Source organism: Sorex araneus, chromosome 3, assembly GCF_027595985.1.
Source record: "Sorex araneus isolate mSorAra2 chromosome 3, mSorAra2.pri, whole genome shotgun sequence".
Lineage (NCBI taxonomy): Eukaryota > Metazoa > Chordata > Mammalia > Eulipotyphla > Soricidae > Sorex > Sorex araneus.
In genome coordinates, this window is record NC_073304.1 from 151520410 (window position 1) to 151541330 (window position 20921).

Below are 20921 nucleotides of genomic sequence, written 5' to 3' on the forward strand. Positions count from 1 at the left end.
TCCTGGCTCTGTGCATAGACATCTCTTCTGACGGTGCTCGGGGGACCATATGTGGTGCCAGGGATCAATCTCGGGCTGGCCACATGCAAGGCAAGACCCTCCCCACCACACCATCATTCCAGACCCTGGAAGGGTCTTTTAGATAGAGATGAAAATGAGGGGCTGGAGAGATAGCACAGCGGGCAGGGCATTTGCCTTGCACGCGGCCGACCCGGGTTCGATTCCCAGCATCCCATATGGTCCCCCAAGCACCGCCAGGAGTAATTCCTGAGTGCATGAGCCAGAAATAACCCCTGACCATCGGTGCGTGCTTTTAGAAACTGTGCATAAAAAATTCCAACACAGTGCTCGCTTCGGCAGCACATATACTAAAATTGGAACAATACAGAGAAGATTAGCATGGCCCCTGCGCAAGGATGACACGCAAATTCATGAAGCGTTCCATATTTTTTGAAGGCTGAGGAGGATGCCCTGCATTTCCGACTCTGCTCTACACCCCAATTCCTCATACCAAATACCACCCAATAAATGACCAGTTCCAGAAAAAAAAAATTCCAACACATCCGTGGTAGGAAATAGCACTTCTTCCAAGTGCTTGTGTTCTGTTCAGTGTGAGAGTCTACTCCCAGCACGGTGCTCGAGGTGGTACTGGGGAATGACCCTAGGGTCCCACATGTGGAGCCTGCACGAAGCCCATTGAGTTCTCTCCAGCCCAGGGTTCTTCATCTCTTTTGGGGGGAGTAACCTGCTTCTGTGCTCAGAGGGCACCTGGAGGTGCCTGGAGGGTGATATGAGGTGCAGGTGGTGGAACCGGGTAGGCTGCACGCAAGGCAAATGCCTCAGCTCCTGTGCTATCTCTCTGGCATGGGGTTTTCTTTTTCCTAGGGGCCATCCCCATGGTGCTGAGGCAGGGATGGGTGTCTTGGCCTCTCCCCTGGGCCTACTGTGTTTAACTGTGTGTGTGGGGTGTGTGTGTGTGTGTGTGTGTGTGTGTGTGTGTGTGTGGCGGGTGGGGAGGGGGTAGTCAGGGCACTCAGTGGTGCTGGAATAGGTGATCTATTGTACGGAGACCCAGACCTGGAGCCTTGTGTGCCAGGCGTGTGGCCCGCTGGGGCGACAGCTCTCCTGCTCCACGCTCTGAGCAGCAGCCGGTGTGTGTGCTGCTGTTCAGGGAGGGGCTGGGAGGCTCCGAGCCCTCCTGCTGGCAGTGTTTCCCACACTGGGACTGCTCCAGGCTTGCAGGAGGCTGTTGATGAAGCTGCTTGTTGGGGCAGTTCTCAACATGCAGCTCCAGAAAACAGGCTTCATGGCAGAGTCCCACTGAGTTCCAGCTAATCTTCCCTCTGCAGCTCAGAGTTGGTTGAACCAGGGACAGAAGCAGTGGCTGGGTCAGGAGCAGCTCTCCACCGTAGTCCTTCCCAGGCCTGGGAGAGTCTTCCTCAAGCTGACAGGGTTGCCAGAGACTGTCCTCTCTCTCCAGAGATCCTCCACTGTCTGCTGGTCCAACGCTGATATGCACACAGCAGTGGCATATTTATGTTCAAAGAATGTCTACATGCTGAGGGAAAAGGCAGCTCAGATAGAGAAGGGAGCACAAGTAGAGGATGTTGGGAGGACCCATTCAGGTTGGAAGATGCGAACTGAAAGTAGACTATAGATCGAACATGAAGGCCACTCAATACCTCTATTGCAAACTAGAACACCCAAAAGGAGAGAGAACAAAAGGGAATGCCCTGCCACAGAGGCAGGGTGGCATGGTGGGGGATGGAGTAGGGGTGGTGGGAGGGATACTGGGATCATTGGTGGAAGAGAAAGGGCACTGGCAGAGGGATGGGTAAACAATCACTGTATGAGTGAAATGCAAACACAAAAGTTCTTAAGTTTGTAACTGTATATCACAGTGATTCTCTAATAAAAAGTTTTTTTTAAATAAAATTTATGAAAATATTATTACACATAAAAAAAAAAAAAGAACGTCATAGCCTGATTCTCTCTGGGACACTTGACCATCTCCAAGTGGTATTCTGGTTCATCCTGCTGCGCCCCTAGGCCCAGGGCTCATGCCCCCTTTCTGCACGCAGCTTCCCAGCTCTGGCCTTTCGGCAGCCTTGCACATCTTCTCGGCCCCCTGGCAACCCCCCTTCTAGTCCCCCGAGAAGCAGCAGGATCTAGGGACAGCCATGCTGGCGAGCCTGTCGGAGAGAGAACAGAACGAAGCCTATCCGGAATGCACGGATTCCCAAAAACATTCTGAGGCCTGGCTAGGAACTGGAGGAGCAGAGGGAAGAAAAGTCCTAAGAGACAAGTTTTTATTCTTTAAATTGAAGGAGAAAGGGGGCTGGGAAGGAAACCAGGTCAGCGATTTTGGGGACAGCATTTCTAGTTTCTCCAGTGCAAAAAAGATTCCTATGAAGACTTCTATCAATTTAGTGATGCCCGCCCTCCGCCCCCAGCACTTCCCCACTGAGCCCTGCAGTCAACTGCATTCTGGGCAGAAAGGAAAAACACAGATTGGACTAACTGAATAATGCCTAGAAACAATCTCAATCCCACCCCAAAAGGGCCATAGCCAGCACCTGTAATGTGCTTTCCATTTCTGCAAGGACTCAGTCACTCATCCTGGGCGCTGATGGGCAAATAACTGAGCAGTCACAGGCCTAGTGCCTGGACCGGCTCTTCACCAGCTGAGAAGGACACAGTGAGCAACCTTCAGAGAGCTCACGAGGTTGCATGCCCAGAGTGGGTCCACACTGCAGCTCGGGAGACCAAGGTCACAGAGCTGAAGAGACACTCTGGGGCAACGGGACACTTGCCTTGCATGTATGAGTTAAGACCTGAGGTTCTATCCCTGGCACTACAAAAAGAGGGCTACACACACACACACACACACACACACACACACACACACACACACTTCGCAGCAATATGGGTGCAAGTAGAGGCTATCATGCTGAGTGGAATCAGGAGGAGGAAAAGGACAGACACAGAATGATCTCTCACATGTGAGATTCAAATAAACACAGCAAGGGAGCAACAGAACATAAGCCAGCACAACGGGAGATCTGCTCCACACGACTGAGTTTCAGGCTGGATGCTGGGCGCCGGCGGGAAGGAAGGAGGTTGGGAAACTGGCGATGGAAGTCGTGTTCAAATCAAGTACACAAAAACTCCTAATCAACAACATTGTAAATCACAGAACCTCGGTTCAAAAATATACATACAAATGGAGGGAGGGTGAGGGAGAAGAGGAACATGGGAAGCCACAGTGCTTCGAGCTCTCATGCCGCACCGCTCGGAGCAGAGCCCCCAGACGCAACAGCCCTGCTACTGGCCAGTGAAGAACCCAGGTCAGGGCCAGAAAGATGGCTGAGGGGGCTGAGTGCAGGTTTAGGGTTCAGTCCCCAGCACCACATGGACCCCCAAAACAGCCCCACCAGGACAAGCCCCGAGCACAGAGCCAGGAGCTGTCCTCACACACTGCCAATGTGCCCCCAAACCAAGGAAGAAGAACACAGGCCCGGAGTTCAAAGAGAAACACTAACATAATTTATTAAATTTACCACACAAAAACTATGTTACAGGGGAAAAATCAGAACTGAAAGGCCCATGGAGACGACACAGAGGAAAGAAGGTGAACACCAGAAACCAGCAGAAACAGGGCTGGGACGTAAGCTGCATGGAACCCCACAAACACGTAGGCTGCACAGAACCCCACAAACACATGGGCTGCATGGAACCCCACAAACACATGGGCTGCATGGAACCCCACAAATGTGCAGGCTTAAGGCTTTTGGTCTGCAGCGAGTATGGCCCAGAGGCTTAATCCACATTTGTTTTGCTTGAACTTTTCTCAGACTTAACAGTCCCTACATCTCCTAATAAGGAGGCCTGAAGGGAACACGCTGGTGAAGAGTCACTCAGAGGCGGGGGAAGAGGAAAATTCGGAAGCAGCAAGGGGGAGGAGAGGGGTTCAACACCTCGCCTGGGGGTCCTGTATTCCCTGCTCCCCCAGACACATCCTGAGATGCCTGTCTTCCTGAGGGACACACCTGATTCCAAGAGGAAGGCAGAGGGCTGGTAGGGGAGAGGAGTTCAGAGCCCGCTTTGCTAGGCCTGGCAGTCATCTGGCAGAAGGGCGTCTGCCCTGCACGCAGCCGACCCACGTTCAATCCCGCATCCCGTACAGTTCCCAAGCACCACCAGGAGTGATCCCTGAGTGCAGAGCCAGAGGTAAGCCCTGAGCACTGCTGGGTGTGTCCCCCTAAAAAAAAAAAAAAAAAAAACCACAAAAATAAACCACAAAGCATACTGTGCTCGCTCACCATCGTGCCCAAGTCTGCAAACCCAGACCCAGTGTGGGAAGGCCAGAGAAGTCTTGGGTTGAAGTTAAACGTGAGATGTCAGCAAAAGTGAAAATAACTTAGCAAAATAAATACACGGAGCGCCTCGGGGAGATACAGGTGACCCGGGGCCAGACAGACCAACAGGTGCCTGGCGGTGTGGAAGGTGAGCCTGGGACCCCGGGGCCTGGCAGCAGCCACAGCCCACGGCCCTGCCCACGGCCCAAAGAAGCTCTGGCTAGAAGCGACCCCATGAAAATACATCGGCCTCTTCCCCAAAGCCACGGCCACCCACAGTCACAAGGTCCACAGCCCCGGGCAGGTCCCGGCAGATGTCCATTGTCCACATGCAGAGGCCCAGGTCAGCAGCAGCTTGAGGGTGGCACAATGAGTGGAACAGACCACTGCTCAGAAGTGAGCACTGTGGCAGGAGCTTCATTCCCTGGGACTCTCCCATCACCCTGGACATCTAGCCACCAGCAGTTCCACTTCCGGGCGGAGGCCTGGCCCAGGGGGCTGGGCAGGGCAGCTCTGCTAGAGAAAAGGGGGCGCAGAGGAGGAAGGGCCCCGCCCAGCCCCAGACACAGCTCAGGCCCAAGGCGCCCAGGGGGCATGTCCTCGCTGGCCGGCTATTGGACAGGAGTCTGGCCAACGCGTCACGCTTGCTCCGTGAGTGCGGCTGAGGGAGCCAGGGACGAGGAGGTCCAGGCGACGAGCCACAGGCTTGTCCACGCCGAGACTGGAGAGTCGGCGCAGCGGCCTCCGCTCACGTTTCCACCACCCGGATCAGCGGCAGCGGCTTCGGGCCAGGGGGCTTCGAGATTCTCACGCTGGAAACCAAGAGGGACCCACTGAAAACTAAGGCCCGCCCGCACTGCCCCCGCCACGCTGCAGCCCCCACTCCGCACCCAGGGCCCTGGCTGGGGCTCGCCTCAGGCTCTGCTGGCCGAGAAAAGGGGAGAAAACGGGGCTCTGCGCGGCGGAAGAGGGAAGAGGCCGAGAAACGCAGAGCGAGGATTATGTTGGCTGTTATGTTATGTTGGCTGGTTCTGGTGATTTTCTCAGAAATAAACAAACGGGGGCTGGAGCTATAGTGCAGTGGGTAGGGTGCTTGACTTGCGCCTGGCGGACCCAGGTTTGCTCCTGGCACCCTGGAGAGTCCCCCAAGCCCTACCAGGAGTGACACATGAGCCCAGAGCCAGGAATAATTCCTGAGCATCACTGGGCGAGCCCCAAAACAACAACAAAATTAATAAATACCTCTCCAGAAATGGGTGCCTTTACCACCCTGCACACATAACTCAGGGGTTCTTGACCTCTAGCAGCCACACTTGGGCCCCTTTAGGGTTCTGGAGACAGCTGGCCATGAGAGGTCTGTCCCGGCTGTGCCCCCACTCACCTGCCCAGGCTCTCTGTCTTGGCCCGCGTCTGCGTGCTGAAGCCACCGGGGCTGGTCTGCCTCTCGCGCAGGTGCTCCATGCAGTCGTGCATCTCCAGGTTCTGCAGCACAGGGAAGAGCGGTGATGGCCTCTCTGACCATGGCCAGACTCAAGGCGCTCAGGGGGTGTCCCCGCTGTGTCACACTGCCACTGCCACCACTGTTGGTGGTCACCACGTCCCCCAAGGGTGTGGACGCTGTCATTTCTGTACATCCACTAGGACCTACAGCCTGTGTCCAGTTTCCCCTGGACAGTTGGCAATTCACCTGCCCTAAATGACACTGTTCAAGCATTTTTTTGGTTGCTCTTTTGCTTTTTTCTTTTCCCCTTAGTATTTGGCCCCCACCTGGGATTACTCAGGATTACTTGGGCTCTGCACTCAGGGATCACTAGTAGTGGGGCTCAAGGGACCATATGTGTTGCCAAGGATTGAACCTAGTCTGCCATATGCAAGGCAAACGACCTCCCTGCTGTACTACTGCTGCAGTCCCACATGTTTGCTTTCTAAAACATATTTTATTTCTCAACTATGGAGTACACACAACCTGAAGGTTAAACAATTCTCCCACTTTGGGTCAAAGAGAGAATACAGTGGGTAAGACGCTTTTGGATTTTGGGGTCATACCTGGCAGTGCTCAGGGCTTACTCCTGGCTTCTGCGCTAAGGGATCACTCCTGGTGGTGCTCAGGGCTTACTCCTGGCTTCTGTGCTAAGGGATCACTCCTGGTGGTGCTCAGGGCTTACTCCTGGCTTCTGTGCTAAGGGATCACTCCTGATGGTGCTCAGGGGACTATATGTGGTGCTGGGGATCGAACCCGGGTCACCTGCACGCAAGGTATATGTCCTACCTGCTGCAGTATCAGCTTAGCCCCCCCCTTTATTAAAAAAGGGGGCTAAGGTAATTTTATTTCAGCACTTTACTAATAATAACATATAACACTGGTGACATTGCCAGTTTTTCTTATTTAAGAATAATGGGTGGGGCACAGGAGGCAAACTGTTGACTTTGGTGGTGGGAAATGTACACTGGTGAAGGGGTGGGTCTTGAAACACTGTATGACTAAAACCCATTCATGAACAACCTTATAACTGTGTATTTCACAGTGATACAATAAAAAATAAATTAACAACAACAACAAAAGAGTAATGATCAACGGGCCAGAGTGAGTGGGTAGGGCGATTACCCTGCAGGTGGCCAGTCCAGGCTCAATTGTCAGATGGCCCCTGAGCCTGCCAAGAGTGACCCCCGAGTGAAGAGCCAGGAGTAAGCCCCGAGCACTGCAGGTGTGGCCCCCACACAAACAAAACATAAAATTCTTGGGTGGAGAGAGCCATGAATGGGAAAAGCAGAAGGTGCCGGGGCCACTAGCTGCCCCATTCTTCAGTCTGGCCTCTCGCTAGCACCCAGCCCAGCCCCGTGAGTCAGCTACGCCCTGCAACGAGGCTGGAAGTCAGCTCCAGACCAGGGTGGGTCTCACTAGTGTTGGCCACACTCAGGGTTCTTGGAAATCGTTTGCTCAGCTAGTGGCAGGCAGCCGAGCACAGCCAACACCGCGGGGCATCAGGCCGAGCTGGGGCCCGCGCCTGGCACACGCACCTCGGCCTCCAGATACGCGATCTTCTCGCGGAGCTCCTGGATGGTGCTGTCCCTGGACTGGATCACAGCCTTGGAGTTCTGGAGCTGTGGACATGTGGGAGACACTGAGCCACTCGGAATGACTCACCACACACCCATGGACCTGGGGGTGGGGGGGCCCAAGGAGCTGAAAGGCAAGACGGCACCTCACATGTGACTTGTCAAGTTTCTCTGTGAAAGCCTTGTTTGAGTCATTATATGTTTCCGGGGATGATGCCAGGACACCCAAATAATTCCAAATAACAGATGATTAAATTAAGAAATTCCTTAGTGGGGCTGAAGCAATAGCACAGCGGGGAGAGCGTTGGTCTTGCATGTGGCAGACTGGGGCTCAATCCCCAGCATCCCACATGGTCCCCTAAGCACAGAGCCAGGAGCAAGGCACTGCCAGGTGTGACCCAAAACCAAAATGTGAAAATTTAAAATCCTACCGAATTTGAAGAAATGTCAATAAATGGCTGATTCAGTAAGTATGTGTTGAGTGTTTGCTCTCTGACAGGTTCTACTGTACACAACAGGGAACAGGACTGACATGCACAAATGGAACCGGCCAGGCAGGGTGGCCCCCTTCCACCTCCCTGCCCCCCACCCCGCCCCCACCCCCTGAAGCCAATTTGCAAGTTAGCAGTTTTGAGCGGCTGTTCTAAAGTTCCGCCTGGCGAAGGCAGAAACCTGCCCGTGAGATCCACAGGTGGGTCACTGACCGGGAAATGGGCTTACCAGGACTCAGGCCTAGTTTCCCGGCAGTTTCCAGCCAGGAGTTCAGTCTTCCCTTCTTTTCCCAGAGGAAAGAAGACAGAAGGTGGAGCAGAACTGGGGAACAGCCCAGGGCTGAGCTCGGCAGCAGGAGGGCAGGGCCCACCCCAGCCCCACGGCGGGGACCTCCCGCACTGCTGCGTGATGCCCCCTACTGAAACAGAGCCACCTGCCTGGCTCCTGGCCACCCTCCACATTGACAGGACACAGAGGAAGAGGCTGAGGAAGAGAAGCCCCGCGCCCAGGAAGTAGGAAATGGAGCTGGCACCCGTGGGCGTGCAGGCACCTCAGGAAGGCCACCAGCCCGTTACCTGCTCTATCATCTGTCGGACTTTGCGCTGCTGACTCTTGAGCATGTCGTCCAGGTGGTGGATCTTCTCCCGAAGCCCGGCCACCTCCTTCTCGAGTCCAGCAGCCCTGCAGGGGGGCCAGAGGCTCAGGCCTGGGGAAGCTTCTGGCCCTGTTGCGGTCTCAGAGTGTTTCCTCAGACATGGTGGGACACCCCAAAATACCAAGGTGGGGGGCTGGAGGAGCTTGGGGGGGTCAGGAAATGTGCAAACACCCATGGTGAATGCTGGGAGTCTCATGACCCCTCAGTCCCACTGGGCAGAGGCCTGGTGACCACTTGGGGTGGCAGTGGAGGCCTGGCTGACCCCCTGGGATGGCCCTGGAGGTCCTGAGCACTGCAGGCCTGAGCAGCGGCACACTAAAGTGTCCAGGCAAAGCCCCAGGACCCTCCATGCTCTGCATGAAGACCCGGAGCTAGATCCCCGGAACTGCACCCACCCCGCCTGAACTGCTCAGCGTGGCCCTGGGTCCCCAGCACTGCTGGGAACTGCACCTGAGCCGCAGGAGGGGCCCTTGCTAAAGAAGGGGGAAGGATTCCAACTCACACAAGGGAAATCAAATGCGACAAACTGGTATTAATTTTGATTTACCATTTCAAAGCTTTCTTAGAGTATGTGTGGGGGGTGGGGGTGGGGGTCGGAGTGCTTGGGACCACACCTCGTAGGGCTCAGGGCTCACGCCTGGCTGAGCCAGGGATCGTGCCTGCTGGGGATCAGGGAACCTAGCGGGTAACAGGGACCGGGCTCGAGTCATCAGTGTGCAGGACAAGCCCCTCCCACTGTCTCTCCTGCCCCTCACTTCAGATCTTATTGGTCGATTGTGGTGCCGAAGATGGAACTCAGGGCTTCACACACGAGGCATGCACCGAGTCACTGAGTCCATGTCCCCCGAGAATTCCCGGGCCTGGGTTCCGCCTAAGTGAGAGTCCAGGAGAGAGGGAGGCCCCTGCGCCCTGTGGATGGTGCCTGTCAGGGATCTGAGTGTCTCCATGAAGCCCTTGTTCTGTTTCTCCTCAGAGTGACGAGTGACATTTTTCTTTTCTTTTTGGTGGGAGCGCAACTATGCTCAGGTGTCACTCCTGGCTGTGCTTGGGGAACCCTATGTGGTGCCGGGGATCAAACCTGGGTCAGCCAGGTGCAGGCCAGTGTGGTACCTACTACACTGTCTCTCGCTCTCAGCCTGGCCTCTGAGATGGGGCTTGAATTGTGCCACCATCGTGTGCGGGAGGCAGCACATGCTCTCAGCCACCCAGCCCGTGGGCCAAGATTGACGGCTGGGATGCTGGCCTCGCTGACGCTGAGGGCCGGACCCTGAAGTCTCAGTGCCTGTGTGGAAACTGCCCTGTGCACAGCTGGCTCCCAGGCGGGCACACCCGGGCGCGGTGACTCACGGCGGCACTGTGGGCTCAGCCTGGGCCCCCACCCGCCCCGCCGCCCTCCGAGCACAGCGCCTCAGCTTCACACGCAGGCCCTTACTTTTCCTGCTCTGCCTGGCAGCTGGCATCCCTGCTCCGCAGCTCCTCCAGGGACACCTCCTGCTCCTGCAGCTTCGCCAGCAAGGCCTGGTGCTCCTGACGGGCCGGGAAAGGCACAGGCGTAAGGGGGCGGCCAGGGCTGCTGCATCTGCTGCCAAGGAGCAGCAGCCCCGCTGGTCTGACAGGGCGCCTGCCCCCTGGGAACCTGCCCGCCCTCGGCACACAGCCGCCAACCTCGCCCACTGCTCTCGGGGCCCTGTGAGCAGTGCTCCAAGCCCAAGCAACCAGGCTGAGCACTGGAGAACAGCCTCCAAACCCTCATGCAGCCAGCCAGCCCAAACCCTCCCCCGCCTTCACACACACAGACACAGACACACACACACAGACAGACACACAGACACACGCACAGACACATGCACACACGCACAGGCACACACACACACATGTGCGTGCACACATATTTCTGTGGTGCTGCTAGTGAGACAGGAGTGTCAGCGGCCCCCTGAGCTGGTCTTGTGCCCCCTGGCCCAGCGGGTCCCAGGCCCCCTACCGTCTCCATGGCCAGCAGGCGCTCCTGCAGCTGCCCGGCAGCCTCCTCCTTCTGCTCCGCTCGGGCCTCAGTGCTCCGAAGGGCCACATGGCTCTGCTCCACCTCTCTCTGGTAGCGGCTCAGGGTGACCTAGGACACGGGACTGTGTGACTCGGGGCGGGGCGCTGGGGCAGCGTCTGGCGAAGGGAGGGATAAGGAGAGGCTGGGGCCAGAGGCCCAGAACCGATGGAGCCCCAGGGCAGCAGGACCCTGAGGTGCCCATCTCCACACGCTTCAGCGACTCCTTCCCCGCCCCCACCCGACAGGACCCAAGGCTATGACCTTTCTGCTAATCCAAACCCAAGTGACCCCAGAGAGCACCTCCACCTCTCTCCTGTCTGGGGGATGAGCCCTGGGAAAGGACGGCAACAGGATGGCAGCAGCAGTGAGTTTGTTTGTCTGTTTGTCTGTTTGGGGCTGTGCCTGACGGGGTTCAAGAGCTGCTCCTGCCAGATATTCTCAGCAGTGCTCAAGGAGTCACCTGGGGCTCTGGCCTGCAAAGCGTGCACTCTGGCCCGGGGCCCCCGCCCGCCCCTACCATCATCTGTAATGCAGTAACAGGGCTGCAGAACCCCCTCCCAACAGGAGCAGTTCATGTGAAAGCAACAGAGAGAACTGGCCCCCGTCCCCCGCCCCCGTGCACGTGGCCAGTAACTCTTCGGGCCAGCTCGGCCCTGAGGAGCCTCCCCGTGCTCGGCCAAGGAGGACACACAGTGCCCACCCGATTTATTTTTGGGTCACACCCAGCAATGCTCGGGGCTTACTCCTGGCTCTGCACTCAGGAATCACTCCTCGTAGTGCTTGGGGGACCCTCTGGGGTGCCAGGGATGAAACTGGATCAGCTGTGTGCAAGGCAGGTGCCCTCCCTGCCGTCCTGTCTCTGCAGCCCACGGTCCCCTCCTCCCGCAGCTGCCTCAGCTCACTGTGTGCAGCCCTGAGACTGGGCATCCACGCCAGAGCAGCCGACACCTGAGCAGCAGGGGAAGTGCCAGAGCTCAGCCCCGTGCAAAACCCGGGAACTACACAATTCCTACCCCCCCCAAAAAAAAAAAAACACCCAAAAACCTGAGCCAGTGATGGGAACTGATCACAGCAAATCTCCACTCAGAGTTCAAGGTCAACTGACCCAGTCAAGGCTCAGCCCCTAGTGAAGGCCTCGTGTCAGAGCCCACCTGCCCACTCACTGCAATACCCCCAGCTGCCTCTCCGGTTCACTTGTCAAAGCAGCAGCTGGTGACCTCTCCACAGCCCCGCCAGCCCTGGGAAAATGCATCTTCAGCAGCCAGTTTGTCCAGCTCCTCCCAAAGCCAGAGCCAGGGAGGAGAAAGAACAGCCTGGGGGGAGGTGTGGCGGGCTGCACCCCAGCCCTGGCCACAGTCAGCCTGTTGCCAATCCCCTCCTGAGAACAGACTGGGAACTCAGCCTGGAGGACAGACTGTTTCCACGGGAACGGGCAGTTTGCTCTTGCTAACCCCAGGCCTAGAAAATCAAGGCAGAGTCCTCTTCTCTGGGAGTGCTGAGAGAGGCACTCACCCCACAGCAGCCGGGACAGGACACCCCGCGCAGGACAGCAAAGGCCAGGCACCTGTCTCTGTGTGTAAACACTGCACCCAGCATAGCCTTAGCAGACCGTGGGCTCCACCATCAAATCACGAAGAAAAAAGGTCACTTCATTGCCAAACGAGACATCTATTCAACAGCTAAGCTGGCCCTGCCCAGAAGGAGCATCTTCGTCACAAGAGGCTGCCAGCCCAACTTAATCTGGGAGAACTGGAGGTCAGTGCCTCACGGGGCTTGAGGGCAGCCCTTCCGCAACACCAGCATGTGAGCACTGGTGGAAGGACCCTGCAAGACGCAGGCTGCTCTTCTGTGGTCACACCTGTCAGTGTGTAGGGGGGTTATGTGGTGTCATGGTCCAAATCAGAGGCAGTCACATGCAGCCAGGCACTGAAACTCCTGGACTATCTCTCTGGCCCCAGGCAACAGCCTTTCTTGACTCAGAATATTTCTTTTTTGCTTACTTTGTGGGGGGTGGGGGGCTCAGGGATTACTCCTGGCTCTGCACTCAGGAGTCACTCCTGACGGGACTTGGGGTGATAGGGATTGAATCTGGGTCGGCCACATGTAAAGCAAGTGCCCTACTGGCTGTACATCACTCTGACCCTCAGAATATTTCTGATCAAAGTTCAAAATGTCAGAATAGTAGAGAGCCCCCCAGTCTGCCAAGATAGATAAGTATGCTACACTGCTTCTCGATGCAAATATCTCTTTCCAGAACTCACAGTCAGAGCAGTGCTCAGCCTGTCCTGTCCTTCCCTGCTCTGCCCCAGGAGGGGCCAGGAGAGCTGCCCGATGAGTTGACTTGGGCCCGGCCATATTCTCTCGGCTGTGGAATCTGAAACAGGCACAGCAAGTGCCTGGCTACCAGAGCCACTGCATTCGAAATCAGATGAATCTTAGTCTTGCCTCAAACCCAAACAACTTGATAAAAATAAAGCGAATCATATATTTATAAACCTTTTCTTTATTTAGAGCCATCCCAGAAGCACTTGAGAGGCCTTGTGGTACCTAGGGTCAGACCCAGGCCTTCAAGCCTTCCCCTGGTTCTACTTCTAAAACTTGATAGAGGTGTGTGTGTGTGTGTGTGTGTGTGTGTGTGTGTGTGTGTGTGAGAGAGAGAGAGAGAGACAGAGAAAGACAGAGAGAACACAAGTGTATGACTCTGTATGATATATATATGTATCTATGTGAGAGCATGCACGTGAATGTGTGTATGAGCATGTGCGTGTGAGCATGTGTATGTGTGTGTGTCTGAGTATGTGCATGTATGCGAAAGCATGCATGTAAATGTATGTATGAGTGTGAGCATGTGTATGCATGTGAGTCTGAGTGTGTGTATGCATGTAAGAGCATGCATGTCAATGTGTGTATAAGCATGTGCGTATGAGTGTGAGTGCAAGTGTGAGCATTTCTATGAGTGTGTGTGCAAGTGTGACCATTTCTATGAGTGTGTCTGAGTCTGGGTGTGTTAGCATATGTGAGTGCCTGTAAAATTGTGAGTGTAAAAATGTGTGTGAGTGGGGCCAGCGCGATAGTACAGTAGGTAGGGCATTTGCCTTGCACGCAGCCCACCTGGGTTCGATTCCCAGCACCCCATGTGGTCCCCTGAGCACCGCCAGGAGTAATTCCTGAGTGCAGAGCCAGGAGTAACCCCTGAGCATCGCTGGGTGTGACCCCCCAAAAAAAGTGTGTGAGCATATATGTGAGTGTGAGTACAAGCATGTATCTGAGTGTGTGTGTCTGTGTATGTGCGTATGTGAGAGCATCTGTGAGAGCCTGTGAATGAATGTATGTGAGTGCAAGTGTGAGAATGTAGATAAGTGTGTGTCTGAGTGTGAGTGTGTGTGAGTGTGTGCATGAGTAAACATGAGTCTGAATATGTGTGAGCTGAGTGTGAGTGTATGAGTGAGAGTATGTGTGGGAGCATGTGTGTGTGAGTATGTGTATATGAGTGCAAGTGCAGGCATGTGTATGAGAGTGTATGTACACACACAACAGCTGCCTTGCTCAATCTGCAAACTTGAAAGGTTCATTTCATGAGCTCTTTTTACAAGAGTTGAAACTGATTCTTAGGGAGGTTAAATTACTTGCTAAAGTGAGACTTCAAATACTCTAGCGGTGGCTAATTATTCTCAGCACCCTTCTCCCTCCTCCATCTCCAAAGGATCCTCTCCAAATATGATCTCTATTTGAAGACCAGCTGGCCTTCTTCTAAACGTCCATTCCTAGCATGTCTCAGCAAGACATAATCCTAGCATTACACATTGATGACAAAAATTTTACATGTACATAGATGAACAAGAGCAAATAACAGATGGCTCATCTCTCTCTCACACACACACACAGGAAAATGCCTGGTTTATCTCATTTTATAATCTAAGAATTTTCTGGAAAGTATGGGTAATATCATATACTTTAAGATTTTTCTTCATTTGGAGGGGGCCACTCCCCAGTACAGTGACGTGGTGCTCCTTAGGCTGACCATGTGTGGTCCCAAGGCCACTGCAGCTGGGCAGGGGATTGGGCCTACATGACTGAGATGGAACCCTGTCATTCTGCATGTAGGAATGCATCCCAGTCCTTCGCTCTCTCCCAGATATTATTCCCTTTTGTTTCATGTTTGTTCCATTCTTGTTTGGGGCCACACCTGGCAGTACACAGGGGCTTCTCTCAGCTCAGACTGCATGAGGTGCCGGGATTGAACCCGGGGCCTCCCACACGCAAAGCAGGTGCTTCAGACATACTTTCAACAGTGAAACTTGGCACGCTCCACAGCCTTGGAGAGTTTTTAATCTTCTCTAATAATCTAGCCACACCTTTTATTTTTTTTTTTTAATTCTAGTTTTGGGCCACACCCAGCTGTGCTCAGGACTTAGTGCTGGCTTTGTGCTCAGGGATCAAATGGGGTTCCAGGGATTCTGGTGGTGTCAAGGGGACTATACAGGGCATCAGGAATTGAACCCTGGTTGGATGCAGGCAAGGCAAATGCCCTCCCCACAGTACAATCTTTCCAGCTCCCAGAAACAACTTTTCTTAATGAAACAAAGTAGTTTTTTTACTGAATAAAACTTATTTTATTTTATTTATTTTTTTGCTTTTTTGGTCACACCCAGCAATGCTCAGGGGTTACTCCTGGCTTTGCACTCAGGAATTGCTCCTGGCAGTGCTTGGGGGACCATATGGGATGCCGGGGATCGAACCCGGGTTGGCTGTGTGCAAGGCAAATGCCCTACCCACTGTGCTATCGCTCCGGCCCTGAAAAAAACTTATTTTAAAGATATAAAATTAAAAAAAATAGTTGGTTATTTTTTATTTGGGGCAGTGGCCATGTCTGGGGGAGGGGAAAGTGTTCTTCCCTTCCTCTGCTCCCATACGTCCTCACACTATTAACTGCATCTCAATAAAACAGGCCAGTTGGATGTGGCTACAAAATAAGCAAGCAAGCAAGAAAGAAAAAAGAACAGAGAAAGGGGGAAAGTGTTCACTGAAGGATAGCACAGCAGGTAGGGCGTTTGCCTTGCACGCGGCCAACCCGGGTTCGATTCCCAGCATCCCATATGGTCCCCTGAGGACTTCCAGGAGTAATTCCTGAGTGCAGAGCCAGGAGTAACCCCTGTGCATCGCCAGGTGTGACCCAAAAAGCAAAAAAAAGTGTTCAAGTGGGAACAGACGTCTCCACAGGGGAAGAAGCAAGCACAGAAGCAGACAAGTCAGCAAGCTGCATGTTCAGGGAGAACCTGGGCTTGGGGACTCGCCTCCCACTTGCAGTCCCCAAGATGGGTCCCAACACTCGGCTCCAAGGTAGCAGAGAATCAGGCGCTGATGCTGGAATGCTGAGTTGGCCGGGGAGAGGAGAAGCTGTAAATCTCTAGGGAGGGCCCAGCAGACAGCCTTGCTTTTCCAGCTGATGAAACTCAGCCAGAAAAACGTGAAGCCCGTGTCAAGACAGTCACTGGCATCTCCACCAGCAGCCCCACCTGCAGGCACCTTCTTCTCAAATCCCAAATCTCACCTCAAAAGCCACACGGTCTGACTGGTGCTTTCGCTCGGCCTCCTGCAACTTGGCGAGCAAGTCTTGCACGTTCTTCCTCAGGCTCTGAACGTCTTCATGTACAGAGGCATCAACCTGCGGCTGGATCCGTGAGAGTATAATGACACCTGTACATTCTCCCCCTTTTTGGCGGGGCACACCCAAGGATGCTTGGGCCTTAGTCCTGAAGCTGCACTCAGAGATCACCTGTGGCATTGCATGGGGACCATATGGGATGTGGGGATCAAACCCAGGCTGGCCATATGCAAAGAAAGTGCCCTCCCTACTGTCCTGTCTCTCCAGCCCTGAAGCCTGAGTGTTTGGGGCTCAGATCTCCCACTCCCTCTGCTCCACCACCCCTTGTTCGGATCACCTTGCACAGACCACCCTCACAAAGGAATTCCTACTTCCTTGGGGCTGGAGAGACAGTATAGGAAAGACGGCACTTACCTTGCAAATAGCTGACACCCAGGTTCCACCCCCTGCAGCCCATATAACCCTCTGAGTCTGCCAGGAATAAACCCCAAGCTTAGAGCCTGGGTGTGGCCCCCAAACCAATCCCCATGTGGAGTTCATGCCCAATTCAATCAACTTAATCAATGGCTGAACAAATAGCAGTACTCCTACATTATTTTTAAAATATTTTTAGAAATTTTTTTTAAAAAATCCCCACTCCACAAAAACACAAACAAAAAAAGAATTCCTACTTGCCAAGGGGGAGTTAGTACTGGGCATCAAAGCCCCTGGGGTTCCATGAAAGCACGTTCTCTTCACTCGCTGCAAAAGTCAACCCTCTTCAAAGCCCCAATTATTTTAGGGTACGTGCAGTAACTTATTTAGTTTTGGGGCCATACCTGGTTGGCTCACTCCTGGCATGAGTAGGGGGACCAGATGGGATGTTGGGGATCAGACCTGGGTTAGCCACATGCAAGACAAGTGCCCTACCCACTGCACCATCTCTCTGGCCCCCATACAGAGATCTTTATACATTCTCCATACACGCCCCCTTTCCTCACTGACAGCTAAGGCTCATTTCCCTGTGTGCCCCCTCCCAGATGGCACACCCCAGAGGCACAGCTGCTGCTGCTCCTGCACTGGTCCAGGACTGGCATGGGAAGGGTTACTGATGATGAATGCTGCCAGCTCGAAGTGGAAGCACCCGCAGGTCCAGTAATCTGATTTAACAAAGGAAAAGGTGTCTCCTTGGTTCCCGCGAGTCTCCTGGGCACGCCCAGCTGTGGCTGCTGAGGGCTGTGCTGGCATGCAAGGTCTCGCCCCCATCTCTGCCGCCCTGCCCCTGACACAGCGTCTTAGCCCCCTGCACACCTGTCCAGCACCATGGGAACTGGCACAAGACAGCTAGAGCCACGGTAGGCCTGAGTCTGGGTCCTTATCTCTACAGGAGTGGGGGCTTGGGAACCAGTGAGCATGCCCCCAAGCTCCAGGCTCCCTCAAACTCAGGGGGATGGTAACTTTGTGAGCAGAGGGTGCAGAGGCGACACCAGGCATCATGGTGCCTGTCCCCAAAGGCACAGCTGCCAGATATGGTGGTTCAGAGGGAGGGAAAAAAATCCCAGAGAGGTGAGAATCCCAACATTGCAAATTTCCACAATGGTCAGTTCCCTGGACAATCGCTCTATCCCCGCACTGAAGTCACTGGGCCAGAGGGAGCACTGAAAGACTCCTGAAGCATAACTGTGTGCGCATGAGTGTGTATGTGCATCCGTGTGAGAGTATGTAAGCATGTGCATTGTGTGTGAGTGTGTGAATGTATGCATGTGTATTTGTGTGTGAATGCATGTAAATGTATCCATGCATGTGTGGAAGCATGCATTTTGTGTGTTGGGTGTGTCTATTTGAGCATGTGTCTGTATGAGTATGTACTGTGTGTGTTCATGTGAGTTTAGAGTATGTATATATGGAGCTGGAGTGACAGGACAGTGGGGAGGGCATTTGCTTTGTATGAGGCCAACCCGGATTCGATTCATGGCATCCCATATGGTCCCCCGAGAACTGCCAGGAGTAACTCCTGAGTGCAGAGCCAGGGGTAACCCCTAAGCATCACCAAGTGTGATATAAAAAAGAGAAAAGAATGTGTATGTGCATGCGTATGTGTGTGTTTCACAGGCCACACTTACTGGTGCCAAGGGACTCTGCCTACACTGGGGCTCAGGGCTGTTCCTGGCAGGGCTTAGGGCCCGTGGTGCCAGGCATCAAACCTCAGTCTCAGCATGCAGAACACATGCACCAGCCCTGTGCCGTGTCTCCAAGGCCCTGGAGCGTAACTATAACGTGTTTACTTTAAATGAGGTTCTCATAAGACTTTCTAATGACCTGGAGGATTTTCAGGATGAAAATTTATAGAACCACTGTGTTAGAAACAAGAAAGTCTATTTAACATGGCAACACGGGCCAGAGAGAGAAGTCAGCGAGGGAGCAGAGGCTCTGCGCACAGGAGGACCCTGGCTGTGTCCCCAGCAATGCAGGGGCCCCAAGCCCCACTAGAAGTGACTCCAAATACCACGCCAGAAGCAGCCTCTGAGTACCATCAGATGTATCCTGAAATCTGGACCCCCTCAAATGAAAAGATATACCACCATAGATCATGTAAAACATGGTGCTAGCAACCCCGAGAGGGGGAGTAAGGGGGAGGGAGAGGAGCAGAGAGAGCACCTGCCGCAGAGGCGGGTGGGGATGGAGCCGGGAGGAAGCCCTGAGCACCTGGGATGACCCCAAACTCTCCCCCAAAAATAAATAAATAAACAAATAAATAAACACATTTGTCAACAATGCCTCGCTAACACTGGAGAAGAAAGTATGGCCATGGAGAAAAACAGAGTCAAATGGATCGACATATACCACCATGAAAAAAAGCTGTAATATTCTCCAATGATTAAAAACAAGGGTCAGGGAGCTGCCCAAAGGGCTGAATGTGGGTTCTGAGGGTAGGGGCCCCGGTTCAAGCACTGTACCACACGCTGCCCTGAGCCTGGCAGCAATCCCAAGGCTCAGGCCTAGGAGGAGCCCCTGAGCACTGCAGAATGTGACCCCAAACAGAACCAAAAGAGCAAGCCAGGAATAATATGCTTATCAGGAACCTGTACTGTGAAAAGGATATATGTGTGTGTGTGTGTGTGTGTGTGTGTGTGTGTGTGTGTGTGTGTGTGTGTGTAGGAGAAATAAAGTACTAACCTCAACCTCTACTATAAGATTGGGAGCCTATGGGGCTGGAGCGATAGCACAGCGGGTAGGGCGTTTGCCTTGCATTCGGCCGACCTGGGTTTGATTCCCAGCATCCCATATGGTCCCCTGAGCACCTCCAGGAGTAATTCCTGAGTGCAGAGCCAAGAGTAACCCCTGTGCATCGCTGGGTGTGACCCAAAAAGCAAAATAAATATATAAATAAAAGATTGGGAGCCCTGAGAACTCCTTTTTCTTTTTGAATGTCACATGTAATGGGGGTATTCCTGTCCTATGGAAGCTTATCTGTGGGCACCCGGACGTGGCTTGGTGAAGCTGCTGGTGGCCCGGTCTATGCAAGGCCTCAGTGTCACCATCAGCACTACCCCTTGCTAAGAGGGATGTGCTCCGTGTCACTGCCAGTGCCACAGCAAATACATAAAAATCAGACTTTGCAACAAGTGACATTGCAACAGAAAAAGAGGAGAAAGATCTTTTTCAGGTGTACGTACAGAGCCAGAGGACAGCACAGTGGGCAGGACACTTCCCTTACCTGCAGCCAACCCAGGTTTGTTTCTGGCTGCCCAGAGTCCCCTGCACACCACCAGGAGTGATTACTGAGCAGAGCCAGGAGTAAGCTCTGAGCACCACCAGGTGTGGCCCAAAACATACAAAAGTGTATTATTCACATGTGTTCACCAAAGGATACCTACACCTATGGTACATGTATAGGTATTAATAGACATATACACATAGAGATGACATTTACATATGGTTGTCTGCTTATAAAAAAGCAAAAGAAGGTGGTGGAATATGTGCACTGGTGAAGGGATGGGTGTTTGAGCATTGTATAACTGAGACTTAAACCTGAAAGCTTTGTAACTTTCCACATGGAGAATCAATAAAAGGATTAAAAAAAAAAAGCAAAAGAACATCGATACTCAACTTTGGCTAAACACCAGAAGTATTTGAAGAGCTTTTATTTTTGTTGTTGTTGTTTTGGGGCCACACCCTACAGTTCACTTCTGACAGGGCTCAGGGCCCCAGGGATGGATCAGATTGGCCAGTAAGACATGCGCCCTTCCTGCTATGCTATGGCTCTGCCCCTTGCAGAGCTTTGAAAAGCACGGATGCCCACGTCACAGCTTGGGAAAGCCAAGCTACAGTCCCTGGGAACAGGGCAGCACCTTAGCCTTAGGCGCTCCCAAGGCATGTCCGTGGCACAGAGGCTGAGGACAGCAGCTGTCACTGGACCAACCCGCCTGCCTCAGCTGGTCACATGGACACTAGGGAGGACTGGGACAAATACGTCCCCTCTAAGCTGCCCATCTTGAGTGTCCACAGCAAGGAAAGCACACCTTGTGCTAGCAAAGGGTTGGGAACAGACCTGCTCGCGCCAGGCAGGGGTCGCGCCATTACCTACCTCAGGAGGGCTGTACAGGCGCGGGGGGCTTCGACTAAAGCCATTGGGTTTTTCTAGCACCACCTGTTCAAAGGAAAATGAGATTTGTAGTTAAGACATCACCAACCAAGCCATGGACTATAATTCTCCGAGAGAGAGACAGACAC

At 53.6% G+C, this 20921-nt stretch overlaps 1 protein-coding gene and 1 non-coding gene across 3 annotated transcripts in view; one reads left to right on the forward strand and one right to left on the reverse strand.

Annotated features, from left to right (window-relative positions):
• Positions 1 to 344: 344 nt before the first annotated feature.
• LOC129403790 (U6 spliceosomal RNA) lies at positions 345 to 451 on the forward strand. Its single transcript, XR_008629451.1, has one exon. It is a non-coding gene; the product is annotated as a U6 spliceosomal RNA (small nuclear RNA).
• Positions 452 to 3523: 3072 nt separating this feature from the next.
• The window catches only part of TUFT1 (tuftelin 1), a 65404-nt gene continuing 48006 nt past the window's right edge, over positions 3524 to 20921 (reverse strand). For both annotated transcript variants that reach the window (XM_055130396.1, XM_055130395.1), the window contains 8 exons: positions 20776 to 20838; positions 16155 to 16274; positions 10544 to 10672; positions 9995 to 10089; positions 8483 to 8588; positions 7377 to 7460; positions 5740 to 5840; positions 3524 to 5170 (listed from right to left, as the gene is read on the reverse strand). In XM_055130396.1, the coding sequence (XP_054986371.1) occupies positions 5107 to 5170; positions 5740 to 5840; positions 7377 to 7460; positions 8483 to 8588; positions 9995 to 10089; positions 10544 to 10672; positions 16155 to 16274; positions 20776 to 20838 (762 nt within the window). In that variant the 3' untranslated portion in view covers positions 3524 to 5106. The remainder of the gene's footprint in view (positions 5171 to 5739; positions 5841 to 7376; positions 7461 to 8482; positions 8589 to 9994; positions 10090 to 10543; positions 10673 to 16154; positions 16275 to 20775; positions 20839 to 20921) is intronic.